The 16,696-nt window shown below is 40.8% G+C and overlaps 2 protein-coding genes across 3 annotated transcripts; one reads left to right on the top strand and one right to left on the bottom strand.

Moving 5' to 3' along the window:
* Positions 1–1,584: 1,584 nt before the first annotated feature.
* Positions 1,585–5,273, bottom strand: MOCS3 (molybdenum cofactor synthesis 3). The gene has a single exon (XM_069871934.1). It carries the CDS (start codon positions 5,260–5,262, stop codon positions 3,868–3,870), a length of 1,395 nt encoding a protein of 464 aa, XP_069728035.1. The 5' UTR covers positions 5,263–5,273; the 3' UTR covers positions 1,585–3,867.
* A 70-nt stretch (positions 5,274–5,343) lies between these two features.
* DPM1 (dolichyl-phosphate mannosyltransferase subunit 1, catalytic) lies at positions 5,344–15,372 on the top strand. Of its 2 annotated transcripts, XM_069872012.1 has the most exons (9): positions 5,344–5,494; positions 6,814–6,913; positions 8,001–8,034; positions 8,908–8,984; positions 9,096–9,121; positions 9,964–10,059; positions 11,431–11,499; positions 11,796–11,910; positions 14,990–15,372. In XM_069872012.1, exons 1-9 carry the CDS (start codon positions 5,388–5,390, stop codon positions 15,092–15,094), a joined length of 729 nt encoding a protein of 242 aa, XP_069728113.1. In that variant the 5' UTR covers positions 5,344–5,387; the 3' UTR covers positions 15,095–15,372. The 2 variants fall into 2 exon arrangements, with proteins under 2 accessions (XP_069728113.1, XP_069728114.1); XM_069872013.1 differs by lacking the exon at positions 11,431–11,499.
* The last annotated feature ends 1,324 nt before the right edge of the window (positions 15,373–16,696 follow it).

Raw genomic sequence — 16,696 nt, 5'->3', positions numbered from 1 at the left:
ACTAGAGTCAGATTTTAACACAACACATACACACCAGAGACTGGGGAAAAAGCAACATGTCCAGGAGGAGAACAGCTAAAGCTCAGCAGACACTCTGGGTTTTTTCTGTCTTTTGTCTTATTCATGAAATAATCATTCTTTTGGACAACTCCGAGTTATTCGCGGAGAAAGCTCTAGGAAATTTTTGTCTCCTTCCTAAACATGGACTCTAGCATACTGCTCCTTTTTCCTGCACTGCATTTATTTTCTCCATAAAGATTTTGAAGCTACAGTGTAAGGTAAGAAGTAGAGCTGGTGTATTTATCCAATGGTAACATGAACCACAGAAAGTTAAGACCACAGATGAGTGCACTTGCGTGCGTTTTCCTGTGGTTTACACTGACTGCTAACGATGCTCCAAATTTTGCTCCCCTAATACATGTTAATATTTTACACTTCTCCTAGTCTTAATGTAGGAGGAAAAGCACTACCACACCATGCCCACCAGAAACTGATAAAACTTAGCCTGTTTGCACTCATGCATCTTAACTGGAGAATCTGTCGCTACCGTTTACTCTCTTGATGTTCACCAGATTTCAGTAAACTGTGAGCAAACTGCAAACTGGGGCAGTAATCTAAACTGGTTTTGCATTATCACCACTTTGAAGAAACCAATTAATTGCCTACAATAAAAATAAACAAGCGTAGTTGAAGAGTTTCCTCTTGAAGCTTGTGTTTGAGTATGTTGGTTTTACTAACCAGCAATTCAATTTAAGACCTTGTATTTACAAGACAGCCGCAAGCTGTAAGGCATTACATTTTATGAGGCAATTGTTGTTTCTGAAATACACAAAACCAGTTTGAAAATGAATGCCATTATACTATTCCTCTTTAGTTTCCTCTCATCCAGACAAGAAGACTTCTCTGTTGACCTCTGCGAAGTGTGACCTGCTGCAGGTCAATACATTTGCCTTCTCCCACAAGAAACATCTGCCACCACCTAGTCGTATTAGGTGATTACATGGGAATAAAAGGCAAAAACTCAGTGTCATACAGGAAGGGGTGCAGGGGCTGAACGTACCCTTAAGCTCAGATTAAGTCTCTGAAACAAACAATGCTTTTACAACCCTAGAAAGATAATTTCTGCTATAAGCTTTTTCCTCAGGATATTGTATGTACTATTCAATTGTCCTGGTCCATTTTATTGCATTTCCCCGGTCTTTTCTCAAAAGAAATCTACGGCAACATATTTTTACAAGCAAACCTCAGCTCTTGCTAACAGTGAATTGCATCTCACAATGGAGTGAACGATTTGTTTTTTTAACTTGCAGTGCCACCTAGCAAACCTCCTTAAATTTTTTTTCCCTGACGTAGTTCCACAAAGGGCAGCTTAGAGCTTTCATATTTTAAAAAACAAAAGGACAAACTTGTACTTGCAGTATCTCAAGCATCTAGTGCATAGTTTTTGTTTTGAACAGCTACATTTTTATTAAAGATTATGCTTACAAACAGGATAATTAAGCAAAGATGCTCAAATACCTAAAATTCTGGTATGTAAACTTTTAGAAACAGTTTTGGACATAAACTTATACACTTTCCCACAAATAATTCCATTAATTGTTGGGGATTTTTTTTTTTAATCATACAATTTGACAGTAGTTCAGTCACAAATTTATTGGAGTTTTGAGGTGAGGGACTCCTGCCAACAAAATAAGGAGGATTTGAGCTTACCAAGTCATATTAGTACCTTTCAGACTTGTGTCAAAGGCAGATCAGCTAGACCAGCTTGATTTGCCTTACCTTAAAATAACAACCACGTCCCAGGACAAAACAAGTTCAGGTATTTAACTCTGCGCCTGAACCCTGAAGCTGTTGCATGGACCTACATGCGGGAGACATTAAATGCAGCAGCCACTTTCTATTCTCCTAAACCTGTAAAGGAAGCTGCTCCCTGTTCAGTTCCTGTGCCAAATTCTAGTGAGCCGTATAAAAGAGAATATAACCAAACAAGCAAAAAGCAACGTCATGACATCAAGAGCAAGGGCGGAGAAGAAAAATACAGCCTGCGGCCTGACCTTATCCTTCAGTAACACATCTTAGAGCAACTACACTACAAGCTCCTTGAATAAAGCAGCTTGTCTTCATTCACAGAGTCAACACATACCAATATTGAGAAAGTACTTTGATAGCAATTCAAAACGACACAGTTTTATTGCTTCTTTTAGAATTTCTAAGTAGAGTTCTGCTATTATATTTCCTGGTGAACAGAGAAACCACTACACATTTTATCAGGTTCAAGAAACAAAGCAAGTCAAAACACAGTTTTGGCTTAGTTATTATCATTTGAGCTTTGATTTTTCAGCCTATCTCCAAAGAGGCCAGCACTGCATGGAGACTGCGTTTGCAGGAGGAGTTGTGTAGCACTTCAGCAAGCCAAGGGGGAAAAAATAAATTAAACTTAATAAATAAATAAATAAATAAAAGCCCCAGCATGTAAAGAATGAAATTTTGACAAACACTACGGAGCCCAGCTTTATCCAAGATGCACAGCAGACGTTTTCATATTTGCTGAGATTTTAATAGCTATCCTAAGTCAAGGAATAAAACTTTTTTTACCCCCCCCCAAAGAAACCTACATACTGCGCTACTATTTCTTTCCAGAATAACCACCTCTATATTGTATGGCCCTTCACAAGAGACTAAGATTATTTTTGCTAGAATCCATGCCATGTTATAATAGAGCGGGCACTGTGGACATTCTCAAAGTTATTTTATTAAAATATGCCTTTGTGACTACTAATAACAATGATACAGTTGGTTTCTTTTTGCCCTTGTATAGTGCAAAGATTAGTTATGACAGGTGTTCTCTCCCTCCTCAGAAAGTAAAGGAAACCCATATCTTAATTAATAGAATAAGAAGATAATTACTGCACTTAAGTGATGAGGACTCAGGCAGCTCTCTGTTGAAAAGCTGTTTATTTCTTTTCACTCAGTTCCTCTATGAGAACTTTTTAGATAAGTATAGCTCTTCACATCAGTTAACAGAACAGTGCAGCACAGCCGGGGACCCACAATCACCACAGCAAACAGAGAATATCTTAGGACTTGGAGAAGGGAGGCCACGTATCTGTTGTTTCCTCCCTCATCTCCTCTTTAGTTATCAATCTCTGAAATCTTCAAGGCCCTCAAAAAAGCATTTTCTCTGTTTTTCTGGGCTCAAACTTACAGCTTATTAACATTTAACCTCAGTTTCTCTACACAGGCCAAGGAATACAGCTTTTTAGCAGCAAACAAATGAGGATGGATGGCCCTGGAAGTTCTTAACAGCACGCACAGTGAGGATTCCTGTTATTTCCAGCAAGCAGTTCTCTTTTATAGATAACTTCTACAGAGAAATAAAAGAAGTTGACCAAAACAGTCTTGTCAGTATTGTCTTGGCAATTCCCCAGGATAGGTTTGATAGTGCTATTAACCAGTTAGAGAATAACCATTAGCTATTTTTTTCAACCATGCAATTTCAATTTGCTAGGCAGATAGAAGAATGAGTAAGAACTCTTAATACTTGACTCCTGTTCTTTGTGATTCTCCAGGCTATCATGACTAATTAGGAGTCATTCTCAATTATCACATGCACAATTCAGTAGTTATTCCAGGTTTTCACTATTAAGCAATAAGTAGAAACATATATTTTTCAGTTTCCACAGATATTCTCACATTTTTATAAAAATAATCAGCCATCTATAAAAATACATTTTTAAAAAAAAGAAATTATCCTTGAAAAAAGCAACATGGTATTTGTCTCCTGTTTTACCCACGATACAGTAATTACACAGAGAAAGTGAAAGACTTTAGGATTTACTATTTATATATTTTTCTTCATGAAAAATTCTAATACTGAGGAAACTCTGGGTCAATTTTACTGGCCCAGGCCATGAGACCCCCTTTAATATCTTTAGCTAACACAGAACTAAGTTCTTTAACAGGTAACTCCTGCAGAATTTTCACAGCCTTCTGAGAGTCATTTCCTAACTTGCAAACAACATACACAGGAAAAGATGCCTGGCCATTAGTTCTCCGCTTTTCTTCATAAATTCTTTTCTCTAAATACTCCAGATATTCTTCATCTTTTTCTTCTAATTTACTCAAAGGGACGTGGACAGCATGTCCCAGGCGACAGATATCCACTTCTACCTGTGGACGAACATCTAACAATACATGAGGAACTTGCTCATCCAAAAGTCTTTTGTATTCCTCTACAGATATCCTGTCTTTACTGGACAGGAGGTGTAATGTCCTACACTTGTCTGTTGCAGAAGAACCACAAAATGCCTCATAATCCTGAAGGGAGGTGACAGAGGGATTGTCACCACAAACAGCACAGTCTGGCTTCTTTGGTCTTAACTTGATGTTGCGAAATCTCCCTTCACGGGCATCAAACATCAACATGAACTGGTTGAAGGCGGAACCCATTCCTGAAGCAATTTTCAGTACTTCCAAGGCCTGGATGCAGCCCATGATGCCCGGCACGACACCCAGGACTCCCCCATCTGCACAGTTTGTCACAGTCTCTGGCGGAGGGGGCTTAGGGAAGAGACACCTATAGCAGGGCCCTCCCTGGTAGTTGTACACAACCAACTGCCCCTCCAGCCGGAGGGCACTGGCAGACACCAGGGGTTTCCCAGCCAGGACACAGGCATCGTTCACCAAGTACCTGGTGGGGACATTGTCGGAGCAGTCGGCGACGATATCATACTGCTGCACCAGCTCCAGGGCGGTGCGAGGGCTCAGGGCACCGCAGTAGGGCACGTACTGCACGGTGGAGTTGAGCAGCCGCAGGGCTGCGGCAGCAGACGTGGCCTTGGGGAGCCCCCGGCGGGCCTCCCCGTGCAGCACCTGCCGGTGCAGGTTGCTCGTCTCCACCACGTCGTGATCCACCAGACCCAGGCGGCCCACGCCCGCCGCGGCCAGGTACTGAGCCAGGGGGCAGCCGAGCCCGCCGCAACCCACGACGAGCACGGAGGAGCGGGCCAGGAGCAGCTGCCCCCGCACGCCCAGCTCGGGCAGCACCAGCTGGCGGCTGTACCGCAGGATGGCGCAGGGGCTCAGGGAGGCCGGGGCGGGCAGAGGGGGCAGCTCTCCGGGGAAGAAGGCGGCGCTCTCGCCCTCCTCCGGGGCGGCGTCCCCCGGCCGGACGGCGGCCAGCCGCTCGCGCAACCCGCGCAGCTCCCGTTCCCTCCGCTCGATCTCGGCGCTCAACCGCGCCGCCTCCTCCCCGTCCGCCATGGCTCAGGGCGCGCCCACGGACCCGCTTCCGCTTCCGCTTCCGGCTACCCAGCCCTTCCGGCCGCCCCGCGCGCGCCCATTGGCCGCGGGGCCCGCCCGCCGCTTCCGGCTGCGTCAGCGCCCCGATGGCGGCCGGCGGCGCGGACAAGGTGTCGGTGCTGCTGCCCACCTACAACGAGCGCGACAACCTGCCGCTCGTCGTCTGGCTCCTCGTGCGCACCTTCCAGGACAGGTACCGGCCGCGGCGGGCGGGGGGAGGGAGGGCCCCGGCCCCGAGCTTGGGGCGGCGCCCCGAGGGAAGCGGCTGGAAAGCTGCCCGGAGGAGAAGGACGTGGGGGTGTTGGTTGACAGCGGCTGAACGTGAGCCAGCAGGGGCCCAGGGGGCCAAGAAGGCCAAGAAGGCCAATGGCATCTTGGCTTGGATCAGAAACGGCGTGACTAGCAGGGCCAGGGAGGTTCTTCTCCCTCTGGACTCGGCACTGGTGAGACCGCTCCTCGAATCCTGTGTTCAGTTCTGGGCCCCTCACCACAAGAAAGATGTTGAGGCTCTGGAGTGAGTCCAGAGAAGAGCAACGAAGCTGGGGAAGGGGCTGGAGAACAAGAGAAGCGGCTGAGAGAGCTGAGGGTGTTTAGCCTGGAGAAGAGGAGGTTGAGGGGAGACCTCATTGCTCTCTACAACTACCTGAAAGGAGGTTGTGGAGAGGAGGGAGCTGGGCTCTTCTCCCAAGGGACAGGGGACAGGACAAGAGGGAATGGCCTCAAGCTCCACCAGGGGAGGGTCAGACTGGACATCAGGAAAAAAATTTTCACAGAAAGGGTGATTGGGCACTGGCAGAGGCTGCCCAAGGAGGTGGTTGAATCACCTTCCCTGGAGGGGTTTAAAAGATGGGTGGATGAGGTGCTCAGGGACATGGTTTAATGGTTGATGGGAATGGTTGGACTCGATGATCCTGTGGGTCTTTTCCAACCTAGCAATTCTATGATTCTATGAGGTGGCTTTTGGAGGTGGTGTACAAGCAGGGACTGGTCAGGAACAAGCTCGGGGGGCTTAAATGCTCCTGCATGAGGCGTTCAGTTGTGCTGAGATGTTCAGAGCAGCCGTCTAGAGCTGGGAAATGTGCATCTCTAGGACATGCAAAATGAAGCCACAGCTTAGGGATGCGCTGACGTTATCCATGCGGTGAAGCACGTAATGGTTTTTACAAGTGATGGAGGGTGTGCCAGCCCTGCAGCTCCTCAGCCGGGTTCATTAGGGAGAGGATGTGGCCCTAATTAGGGAGCCTGAGGAGAGTGGTGCCGGAAAAGGGCACTGTCGGCCTGGGGTTTCTGTGTCCCACAGCTGAACCTGCATCGTGGTGAGGGTGATATGCTGCAGTGGCAGCCCAAAACCCAAACCAGCAACAGTGTCCTGACGGTTAGAGTGACAGTGGCCTCTGTCCAGCTGCCTGAACATCGCGCCATGTGCTGCTCTCTGCTGCCTTGCCTTTAAAGGGACAGCAGTAGGGAAATAGGGTTTTCCATTTGTTCATTTAAAAATAATTCTCATTTCAGTGGAAACAATTTTGAAATTATCATCATAGATGATGGAAGCCCAGATGGGACACAGGAAATTGCTGAACAGTTGGAAAAGATATATGGATCAGACAAAATAGTGAGTTGTATATTCAGTGTGTTTTTTGGTTTTAATCTGTTGGAAAGTACTTGAGGTCCTTGGAGAACTGAAATGGGATTCTGGATTCTGCACTTTCTTTACACCCTTAAACAAATGAGTTACGTTTCACACACCACTTTAGACAAATGTAAAGTTGAGGCAGCCCTGCAGCTGCCTAGTGGTGTTACAAACTAATATGCAGAACCATGATGTAACACTTGCACAGTGTTTTCGGTGCTTTATGCACAGCTGTATGCTCTTGAGGAATGCACAGTGGCTGTTAGTGTACTTTTTGCGTGCCTGAGGCAGAGATGTGGTTTGGATAAACCTTAATTTCATTTTAAGTGACTACTGGAATAGGGAAATTGGAAAGATGAAAGCTAGTCTGGTCTTGTGGTTTATTTTTAATCTGTCTACTTGCATTCCTCAATAACAGGACTTTTTTTTTTCTCCTTAATTCTTTATAACCATCAATTATATATGACAAGAAACTGTCATTTAGTCTTTGTGAGTCATTAAGGCCAGTTCTTTTTGGTAATAAAAGCTTTGTTATAGAGCAGTATGAAAACCTCCATTCAGTTTGACAGTTTTGGGCTGGGAACAATGTCAGAAACTTTCCTAATTTATTACTCTCTAAATGTAAGATTTTAAAAAGTATTTCTGAATTAAGTACTGTTTAGAGCTTACTTTAAGAACAATTTATACAGCGAGTTTTTGAGTCTTTTTTTTCCTTTTGTTTTTTACTCTTCGGGTACTTATAAAAGAGTCTCACCTAGTTAGCCAAGCTGTCCTAAGTAGTGAGGAGTTTAGTTTTGGAGTTTAATCTCTGGACCAGCTACTGCAGCAGTATTGAGCAAAGCATACCTGAGTGGAATTTCATGGGGGCACTGCCATCAACTCACAGTGCTACTACTGCAGAAGTGGCAAACAGGTTTTCATTAAGTGAATTTTCATCGTTTCCTGGTAATTTTATTTTTCATAGCTGAAATTCTTTTCTTTGTTTAAATACTTCTATTCCTTGAAAATAGTGAATTTTAAAATGTCACTAAAATCAATTAAAAACTGTATATTTTAATATATCCTGCAGCTTCTAAGACCCAGACCAAGAAAGTTGGGCCTCGGTAAGTCCTTATTAACACTGATTAGCACTAAAAAGACTTTTCTTAAAATCTGCAGTATTCTTTGTTTGATTCTATTGTGTAAAGTTCCAGAAGGAAACACAGTAAAGCCCAAAAGCAGAAATATGTCTCCATCAAGTTTTTTGTAGGCCAACAAGCTGAAAAAAACACACAAATAAAAATCACAGAGTATTTACAAGTTTCCCACAACCTCAAACCTGAAAACTGTGGTCAGTGCAGTTCTGTACAACTGTGTTTTCCTGCTTCTCTCTCCTGTACTGCATTTACTGGTTACAGAATGAGAGGTCAAGAGTGAGGAAAACCTAACATTTTACAAGAATAACTGCTGTGTTTGTGTGGACCTGACCAATCCAGAGGGGGCAGTGGTACTTCCTGTGCAATTGATCAACATGCAGGATGCTTCAAAAATTGGCTGTTATTTTGTGCAGTCTCTAGAGGAGGCTGGGATGTTGTTCTGACTTGTTTGGACAGAGCTCTTTGCAGTTAAACCTATTTCAGTGTGAATTACGACTGTAATTACATAAAAAAAAAATCTGACAGATGCCCAGCACTCAAACTAAGTATCATTTAACCTGTTAACTAACGTGAATTGAAAGCTTTGAAGTACATTGCAAAGTTACTCGTATTGTAGAAATCTCGCTAGTCTGGGAGCCAATCTCGTACCACTGAAATTGTACGGAAAATGAAAAATTATTTTAATGTTTGGCCGCTGATACATTTTAAAATAAATTTTAGGAGTTTTTAGTTGATCCTTAACTAGTATAACTTACAGATTTTAGAGAACAAGTGAAGATCCTAGCTGGAAGCTTGCATATGTTAAAATAGTGAGAGAAATTTCTGTACTGTTTTCATCAGGCACTGCTTATATTCATGGAATGAAGCATGCCACTGGGAATTTCATTGTTATTATGGATGCTGACCTCTCTCACCATGTAAGTCTGTATTTTATAATCTGTTATAATTACATTTTCATTGTATGTTGTTTTGTTCTTTTTTAACCTCCACCTATTTTTCTTTTCTAATCTGTTTTCCTTCCATTTCAGCCAAAATTTATTCCAGAGTTTATCAGGTAGGTGCCGATTGTACTATGAGAGAACGATTTCTGAACGTTTATTGTCCCATAGTGATATTTGAAAGCTTTATGTTCTTGTGTAGCTGTCTAGCTGTAGTAAGAAAATTGGCAAGGCAAGAATTGAAATAAAAGTTACTTGACCTCATTAAAGTTGTCCCAAAATAATCTGGAAAAATAATTAGTTCTTAACTAGAGCAAAAATCCCCAAGTTTAAAGTAACAGACAGCATGTGTGGCTAAGTACTTCTCTTCCTTGTAATGTTTGTTCAGCTTTGAAAAGCATGTATATAAATGTAATCTGCTAATCATTTTATCATGTGTGCATGCATGCGTACTGATTGGAGGACAATGTCCTCAATTATTGGTGGAATACTTCTGTCTGCCTTTTGTCTGCCTCTTAACTTCTTCTCCCTGTAATGTTTCACTCTGTAAGAAATGGTCAGCAGGCATTCCACGTTGGAGGCAAAGGGCAGCAGTCTGCCTAAACTTAAATATTTACATCTGTTTTTAAAATCGTTGTCTCTTATGCTAGAGAGGGGCTTTAAAAATGCATGTTAGTCTTAATACATTATTTATGAAGTTGACTATGAAAAGCTGATGTTGGCAAAAGATAATCCTAACATTCCCTGAAATTGCTCATTGTAAGAGAACAGTTAGCAGGTTTTTAAGTGCATAACGCTTATAACTACCATACCTATTGCTTTTCTTTTTCCTCTCCAAGTTCAAAGCTTTTTAAGATACAGATTTTGTACTAAAAGAGGGATGGTTGTTATTTTGAAATTTGTCCTACCTTCATACAAATATTCCACATGTTTTTCTAATAAAACCAATTGCTTATAGAAAGCAGAAAGAAGGCAATTTTGACATTGTATCTGGAACAAGATATAAAGGAAATGGAGGAGTATATGGCTGGGATTTGAAAAGAAAATTAATCAGGTTGGTATTTTTCTAGATATTTACACATAATTTCGTTATTTAGAAGTAATAATTGGAAGTACTCTATCTGTGTGAGGTGGACTGAGTCTTTAGTCAATAGAAATGGGTGCTGCAAAATTGTATTAAATAATAGAAGCATGCGGATTTGCAAAATCTTTGGTTTAGATCCCCTCAAGAAAGAATGTAATGATATGACTAGGCTTGAGAAGTGGGTTGGAACAGTGGCCAAATCTGCATGGTATCAGTTTGGGACAGCCGTGCAGCTCCATCATCCAACGAAGGAGCTGAGACTATGACATTTTTCTGAAGTTTAAAGACGCATCTAGTCAGCTTTAGTAGCTGTAACAGTCCTTTCCCTAAACAGTAAATCATTTGCTACATTCTGTTGCCACTCTGATTTGTCATCAGTTAAGAATTATCTGGCACGATCAATGTCAATAAATCATCATTATACCTGACTGGAGAACAGTTGCAATGAACACCAGAGAGAGGTTTTACCCAAAAGCAAAGAGGAAGACTGTTGAGGTCGTATAGATGCACAGAGGCCAGAATCTCAGGTTTACAGGGACTCACAGATTTTGAGGAGCTAACACAAGTTCCTGCATAGTCTTTCTCTCTTAGACCTGATTTAAGAGAATAGGCATAAGTCAATGCTGGTTTGTGTGTTACTGTAAAAAATTAGGAGCAAAAGTTGTGTTACCAGTTGATCTGGAGGTGGTATGACAGGGGCTGTATTTGGATTTCTCATGTTTTTTTAATGGCTGGAATAAGTGCGTGCTCATCTTTTTGTGAATCTAAATGAAGTATATACTCGTAAAAAGGAAGACAGCTAAATGGGTGTTAGAGAGGAATCCTTTTACATCATACAGGTCAGGGTGAAGGACTCACACATCTCATCAGTATGTAATATAGCCCTCAGCAAGATAGTAATGGCTGGCTTCCTAAACCCAAATCTCGCATTTTTCCAGGAAGCTTTTTTATTCTCCGCTTACACTGAATGTTAGTCAGAAGAATGTTCCTTTGATTATTGTCAAGTCTATTTCTTTAGTGCTGTGTTAGTATGTAGATGTACTGACAGTTCTACCACAAAGAACCAGACTGCAAACCTACTATCTAAAAATCATTGTTTTCTCCTTCATAGAGAAGTTCAATAATCTACTAATCATCTAGGTTTGGTTTCAAATGCTATGATTCTACAAGTTATTAAGCAAATCTAGCAGTGAAAAAAATATTAGAAATATAATTGGTTTATAGCAATAAAAGGTTTCTTTTTTTGTTAGTAGGATGATATTTATGCATTTTCTAGAAATTTTACTTCATCTTTCAGAATTGTGTACTGAGGAATTTTGACATTCGTGTTTTCTTTCACAGTCGTGGTGCCAATTTTATAACTCAGGTTTTGCTGAGACCAGGTGCATCAGACTTAACAGGGAGTTTCAGGTATGGGTCTGGTTTGCAACTCTTAAAAGTTTTATTTGAAATTATGAAATTGCTGAACATGGGACTGGAGTTAGAATAGACCTTCCTTACTGAGAACTACAAAATCTGTTTGGAAAGGGTGTGAGAAGTGGTAGACTATATTGCAAGAACTATTGTTCCAGTGACTTTGTTAAAGATTTCTTTCAAATGGTAATGATTTGAGTGAGCGATTACAGTTCAGAATCCTACACACTGTCTTGATTTCTGAAGCTCAGAAGGTGTGCTTCAGGTTTCATTTTCTTTGTAATCGTTTACAGGTTATACAGAAAAGAAGTCTTACAGAAGCTAATGGAAAAATGTGTTTCTAAAGGATACGTCTTCCAGATGGAGATGATTGTTCGGGCTAGACAGTTAGGATATACTATTGGAGAGGTACCGTAAAAGTTTTGATAAGTATATTGGGCTTTCTTGTGAATGTAGGTACAGATTACTGGGCAAATGGGAAATTTTGTGCACTTCCAAGAAGAAGCAAAATTTTCAAGTCAATATAAAGAAATTACATATATAGAACTCTATGTTTCCAGTCTTTCCAGGTGAATACCAGATTTTAAGTTCCAGTTACTTATTCCCCTGGCTTCTCAGATGTGCTTCTTGGATCCTTCCCTCTTCTTGTTGCCATATCTTTAGCTGCATACAACTTTACAAGGTTCTTCAGAGGAGGGAAAGAAGTCAAAATACACCATGAAACTGCTCTGAGCCTCTTCTTTACTCTTTCATATTGTACAGACATCTATAACTAGGTCTTTTCAAATCACCTTTTCTTCCAGCAACCTGATTCTATTTCATATTTATTGTGTCTCTTGTCATTTGTTGCCTTTTTATTTTCCAGCTTCCCAGCTATCACAACTTTCCCCTCTTAAGCTCTTTGAATGTGCTGTCTACAATCATTGTAAAAGTACTCCACCAATTGTTAGATACAATATTTCCAGCAGTCTACTGCCTTTTATACTTCATTGAATTGCTCTTGCTCGTGTCTTTAAAGATGATTCACTGGAATTCTTTCTGCATCCAAATCTCAGAACCAGTTCTTCTTCATTTTCATGACTGTGAATTGTCAGGGAATTCTGTTTCTGGTACTTCTTTCTCCAAACCTTATGTATTACATTTCTCTATCAACATCAGGTAGCACATTTCTACACAATAAAGCAAGCTCCTTTCTTCCACCTTTCTTGCTAATGGAGCAACATGCCTATCCTGTCCGTAGCTGGGGTTTGACCCTAATTTCTTTGGTCTTCACATCCAGATGCATCCACGTATTGTTTTCTAATATTGCTGAATTAAATCTTCACTTGTCTGTGTGTCTAGATTCTGAAACCTAGGACGAGATGAGGTTTTATTTACTATATATATTTTTAAATGGTAAAATACACTTCTCTAGCTTTAAAAAAAGACCCAGTCTTGTGTTGCTCAGGCTGCTGCTGCTGCAAAGGCCTTTTTTCTGCCTCTTATTTAATCCCACCACTCACTCACTTACATGCCTCTGCTGGCTGTATAACAATTGTCTTGGATTCAAAGCCTGAGGGTAGTCTTCACTAGGCCTAATGTCTCCCAGTCATTGTTGAGATGTGGGCTCTGTTTTGTCGTGGGTCAGTTATGCCATCCTCCACGATCCATCCGTTATATTTGTATATCTTCTTCCCTCCTCCTTTGGTTTCTCACATGTGAGAAGAGTTCTCTCTAACATCTAAAAAGTTGCTTCATTATTCTGCTTCAGTCTTGTCTTTAAGATTTCCGTTGTGATATTTATAACAAACTTGACAGTGTTCAGATTGCTGACACACACCTATAAATAAGACTTGTTTTTACTGTTCTTATGTATCATCTCTATGTTGTAACCTCCTGGGACAGGACAATTTCCATTATGTTCAAGTACACTGCTACAGTATTTCCTGATCTGTACTTATAATGTTTATATATTTTATAATTATTCATATAGTAATACTAATGTTCCAGAAGAGGTGACGTTTCTGTGTCTAATTCCAGGTTTGTGTGTGCTGCAACTCTACAGGCAGAGTAGGGTTTTTTAGGCAGCTGCAAAATGTAGATGAAATTATGAGGGTAAAATATTTCTCAAACAAAGTGGAAAAGTGGAAAATCAAGTTTGAGACCTGCCAGTCTAAAAGAAACACACGGATTATGAGATGAACTGACACAGGCTGTACCTGAATAGTCTGCTTCATGTTGCTGTACTTTGTTACTTTATGTGAACGTGCCACAGTGCATAGAATACACTCTATTGAAAGTGCTTCCTTTAAGACTAATGATAGAAGTTCTTATGCAAGAAAGGCAAAGACAAACAACACAGGTGGTTAGTTCTTACACTGAAGGGAAAGACTGGATACCCTTTAGTAGATGAGATATTAACCATTCTTCATCACTGGTCAGGAAACGTCACTTCGACATCCTGCACTGACTGCATATTCAGTGATTTCTGTCCGTGCCCTGAAAATCAGCTGTCTCTAGTTGCCAGGATGCTTACTGGGAGCATCAAAGGTACTCTGCTAAGAAAGTCTGAGTCATCATTGAGTCCACCTGCAAGCCTTTCTAGGTATCTTCTTTGCCGTCTTCTTGTCCTGGGCTCTTTTCTACCATGGACTGATCTGCTAGAAAAAATCCTCAGTCCTGGCACAGATGCGAGGGTGTGGTGATTTTTGTGTTCCAGTTGACAGATGATTTCTGGTTGAAATTGCCAACAGAATGCTAAGCCAATTGTATTATTTTTGCAAATGCAGTTCTTTATTTTGTCCCCTGAAGTATTCAAATTTTGCACAGAAACATATATGGAAATTCTTGGATATTCTAATACAGCGTTGGCAGAATGTCCTGTCACTTGTACCTGTCAAATTACTGAAAAGCAGTATGTTCCTACCATTTTATGAGTAATGAGTTGATCTGGACAGTATGATCACTTCAGACTAATTTTGGTTTCCTTGCTTTTTAATGCCCTTAAGTCCTATAAATCATCTATGAAATGGTCAAAGACAAGTGTTGCTTGTAAAATAAGCACTAACTGCCATATTCAGATGTCATCTGCTAGCCAGCGGTGAGGTTGAGCAGACTGCTGTTTTCGTGGTGGCTGGATATTTTTGCCTTCCTGAGGCATTGACAAAGGTATTGAATTTAGCTCCAAGGAAAGTGGTGAAGGTTCATTTTAAGCCCCCGGGTTTTTAGTGCACTTAAGCTATTAAGTTTGTTCTGACTGGTGTATCATCCAGCCACTCAGTGATGCCTTTGGATCATCTTTAGAGATGATAAACCATATCATTTCATGCTCCCCAGCCTTGAGGTATCATTAAACCCACTGGTAAGAAGTGATACAAAGTAAGCTGATCTGATGTTTGCCTTCTTCCCCTGTCTAAACATGCTGTAATTCAAAGGCCATTCTTTTGTTTACAAAATATCTGATTATTGAGGTTTTGAACCTTAAAAATAGTTTTGCTTGCTTCAACAGGTTCCTATTACATTTGTGGACCGTGTCTATGGAGAATCTAAACTGGGAGGCAATGAAATAGTTTCCTTCTTAAAGGGACTCTTGACTTTGTTTGCTACAACGTGATAGATTATTCATAAATTAACTTTTTTTAGAAAAACATTTTCTGTGTGGATTTTGATATACACTAGCAGAAGCTTGATAAGTTGTGTGGTGACCAGAAGACCTGCTATAAGCTAGCAATTAAAACAAACTACCAATAATAAACTAAATATATTGTATCCTAAAATGCTCCGTTCGAAATAATTGAACTGTATGCTAAACTAGAAACTAATAAAGACTTATGTTCTATGCTATTTTTGTAAAAATAATGAAGTCTTAATAAAGAACACAAAGCTAAATGATCTCTTGCATTTAGAAATGAATCATTATTCAGCAGAAACTAAAGATAATTTTGAAACAAGGACAAACACGGACGTAAAAAAATGACAGATTTTATATTATCTTTGTTCTGTGGTTTGCAGATAATATTTTAAATATATACCAATGGGTTCCCTTTCTCTCCTCAGCACATATATACATGTGTCTTAAACCAGATCTATAGAACAGTTTTTACAGAACTGATAATAGCTTGTAAGAGGAAATATAGATGAGCGCAGTGATTTGTTCATTGTAAAATTGTTCCTAGACTGGAAAGGAGCAATATTTGTTGGAAAAAAGCAGGGGTTGGGGCTGCAGATAACTCAGTGAAATAAGTTTTAAAAGCCTGAACTTCGGAGAAGGTAGCTGCGGTTTCTGTGTTTGACCCTCCGTGCACTTGTAGAGGGGAGAATCATTGCAAAATATATGCTGTTGATGTTGAGTTAGAAAAAAAGACAGACTCTTTGCCCAGAATTGGCCTAAATATCCTATTCCTTCATCCCTTTCCACATCTCAGCCTGCAGTATTTTCTTTCCAATGAGTTTCTCCACTGAGATGACTAAAACCATCTGATTGTAAAGCATTCCCTGTTTCTGAGCACTTGGATCTGGTGCTGTAGGACCTCGCTGATCATCAGTGTTCTGTATGTAGGAAAACACGGCAAAGCCGGGCTCTAAGACCGCATTCTATCACTGACCTTTTTCTCTTGCATGCACTGCTGTGAGAGTTCATGAAAAATAAACACCTTAATACTGTAACCAGTGTTCAGAGCTCCAATAGAAGTCCTTTAATAAAGCTGGTATCTTTTTAGCAAACAGTGGAATGAACTAGCCATTGCCTAGTGCTACTTAAACTGGTTTTGACTTTTTTTAATAGAAACTCTTTGAGTTACTTGAGTTTGTTCTTGGCTTTTTAATCAGGCTTCTTTGTATTTGAAAACCGCTAATGTAAATTCTTAACATAAACTCCAAAATTTTAAAATAATATGTATTGTAGGGGAAAAATGGCTTATAACGTAGGAAGGAAGTTGTGCAGGAATGGCTGTACTATCTCTTACAGTGCTCAACAGTAGATGAGGAATGAAAGCAAATAAGAAACACAGCTTGTATGATATTTGAGCGATGTGATCCAGTGGAAGGTGTCCCTGTGTGTGACAGGGCTGTTGGAACCAGAAGGTCTTTAAGGTCCCTTCCAACCCAAACCATTCTGTGGTTCTAGTAATCTTATGTTCACTGTTTCTTGTTTCCCATTTGCCTTTTCCTGTTATTTTATAGACCCTGCTTATCCCCTTGTCATACTTGGGCTTGT

Source organism: Phaenicophaeus curvirostris, chromosome 18, assembly GCF_032191515.1.
Source record: "Phaenicophaeus curvirostris isolate KB17595 chromosome 18, BPBGC_Pcur_1.0, whole genome shotgun sequence".
Taxonomy (NCBI): Eukaryota; Metazoa; Chordata; class Aves; order Cuculiformes; family Cuculidae; genus Phaenicophaeus; species Phaenicophaeus curvirostris.
The sequence above is the reverse complement of the archived record's forward strand: the minus strand, read 5'-3'. Positions and strand labels throughout refer to the sequence as shown.

Coding starts and splice junctions, on each gene's coding strand:
- MOCS3 (XM_069871934.1), bottom strand. CDS start 5,262: ATGGCGGACGGGGAGGAGGCGGCGCGGTTGAGCGCCGAGATCGAGCGG.
- DPM1 (XM_069872012.1), top strand. CDS start 5,388: ATGGCGGCCGGCGGCGCGGACAAGGTGTCGGTGCTGCTGCCCACCTAC. Junction 8,035..8,907: donor ACCAAGAAAGTTGGGCCTCG/GTAAGTCCTTAT, acceptor TGTTTTCATCAG/GCACTGCTTATATTCATGGA. Junction 11,500..11,795: donor GACTTAACAGGGAGTTTCAG/GTATGGGTCTGG, acceptor AATCGTTTACAG/GTTATACAGAAAAGAAGTCT.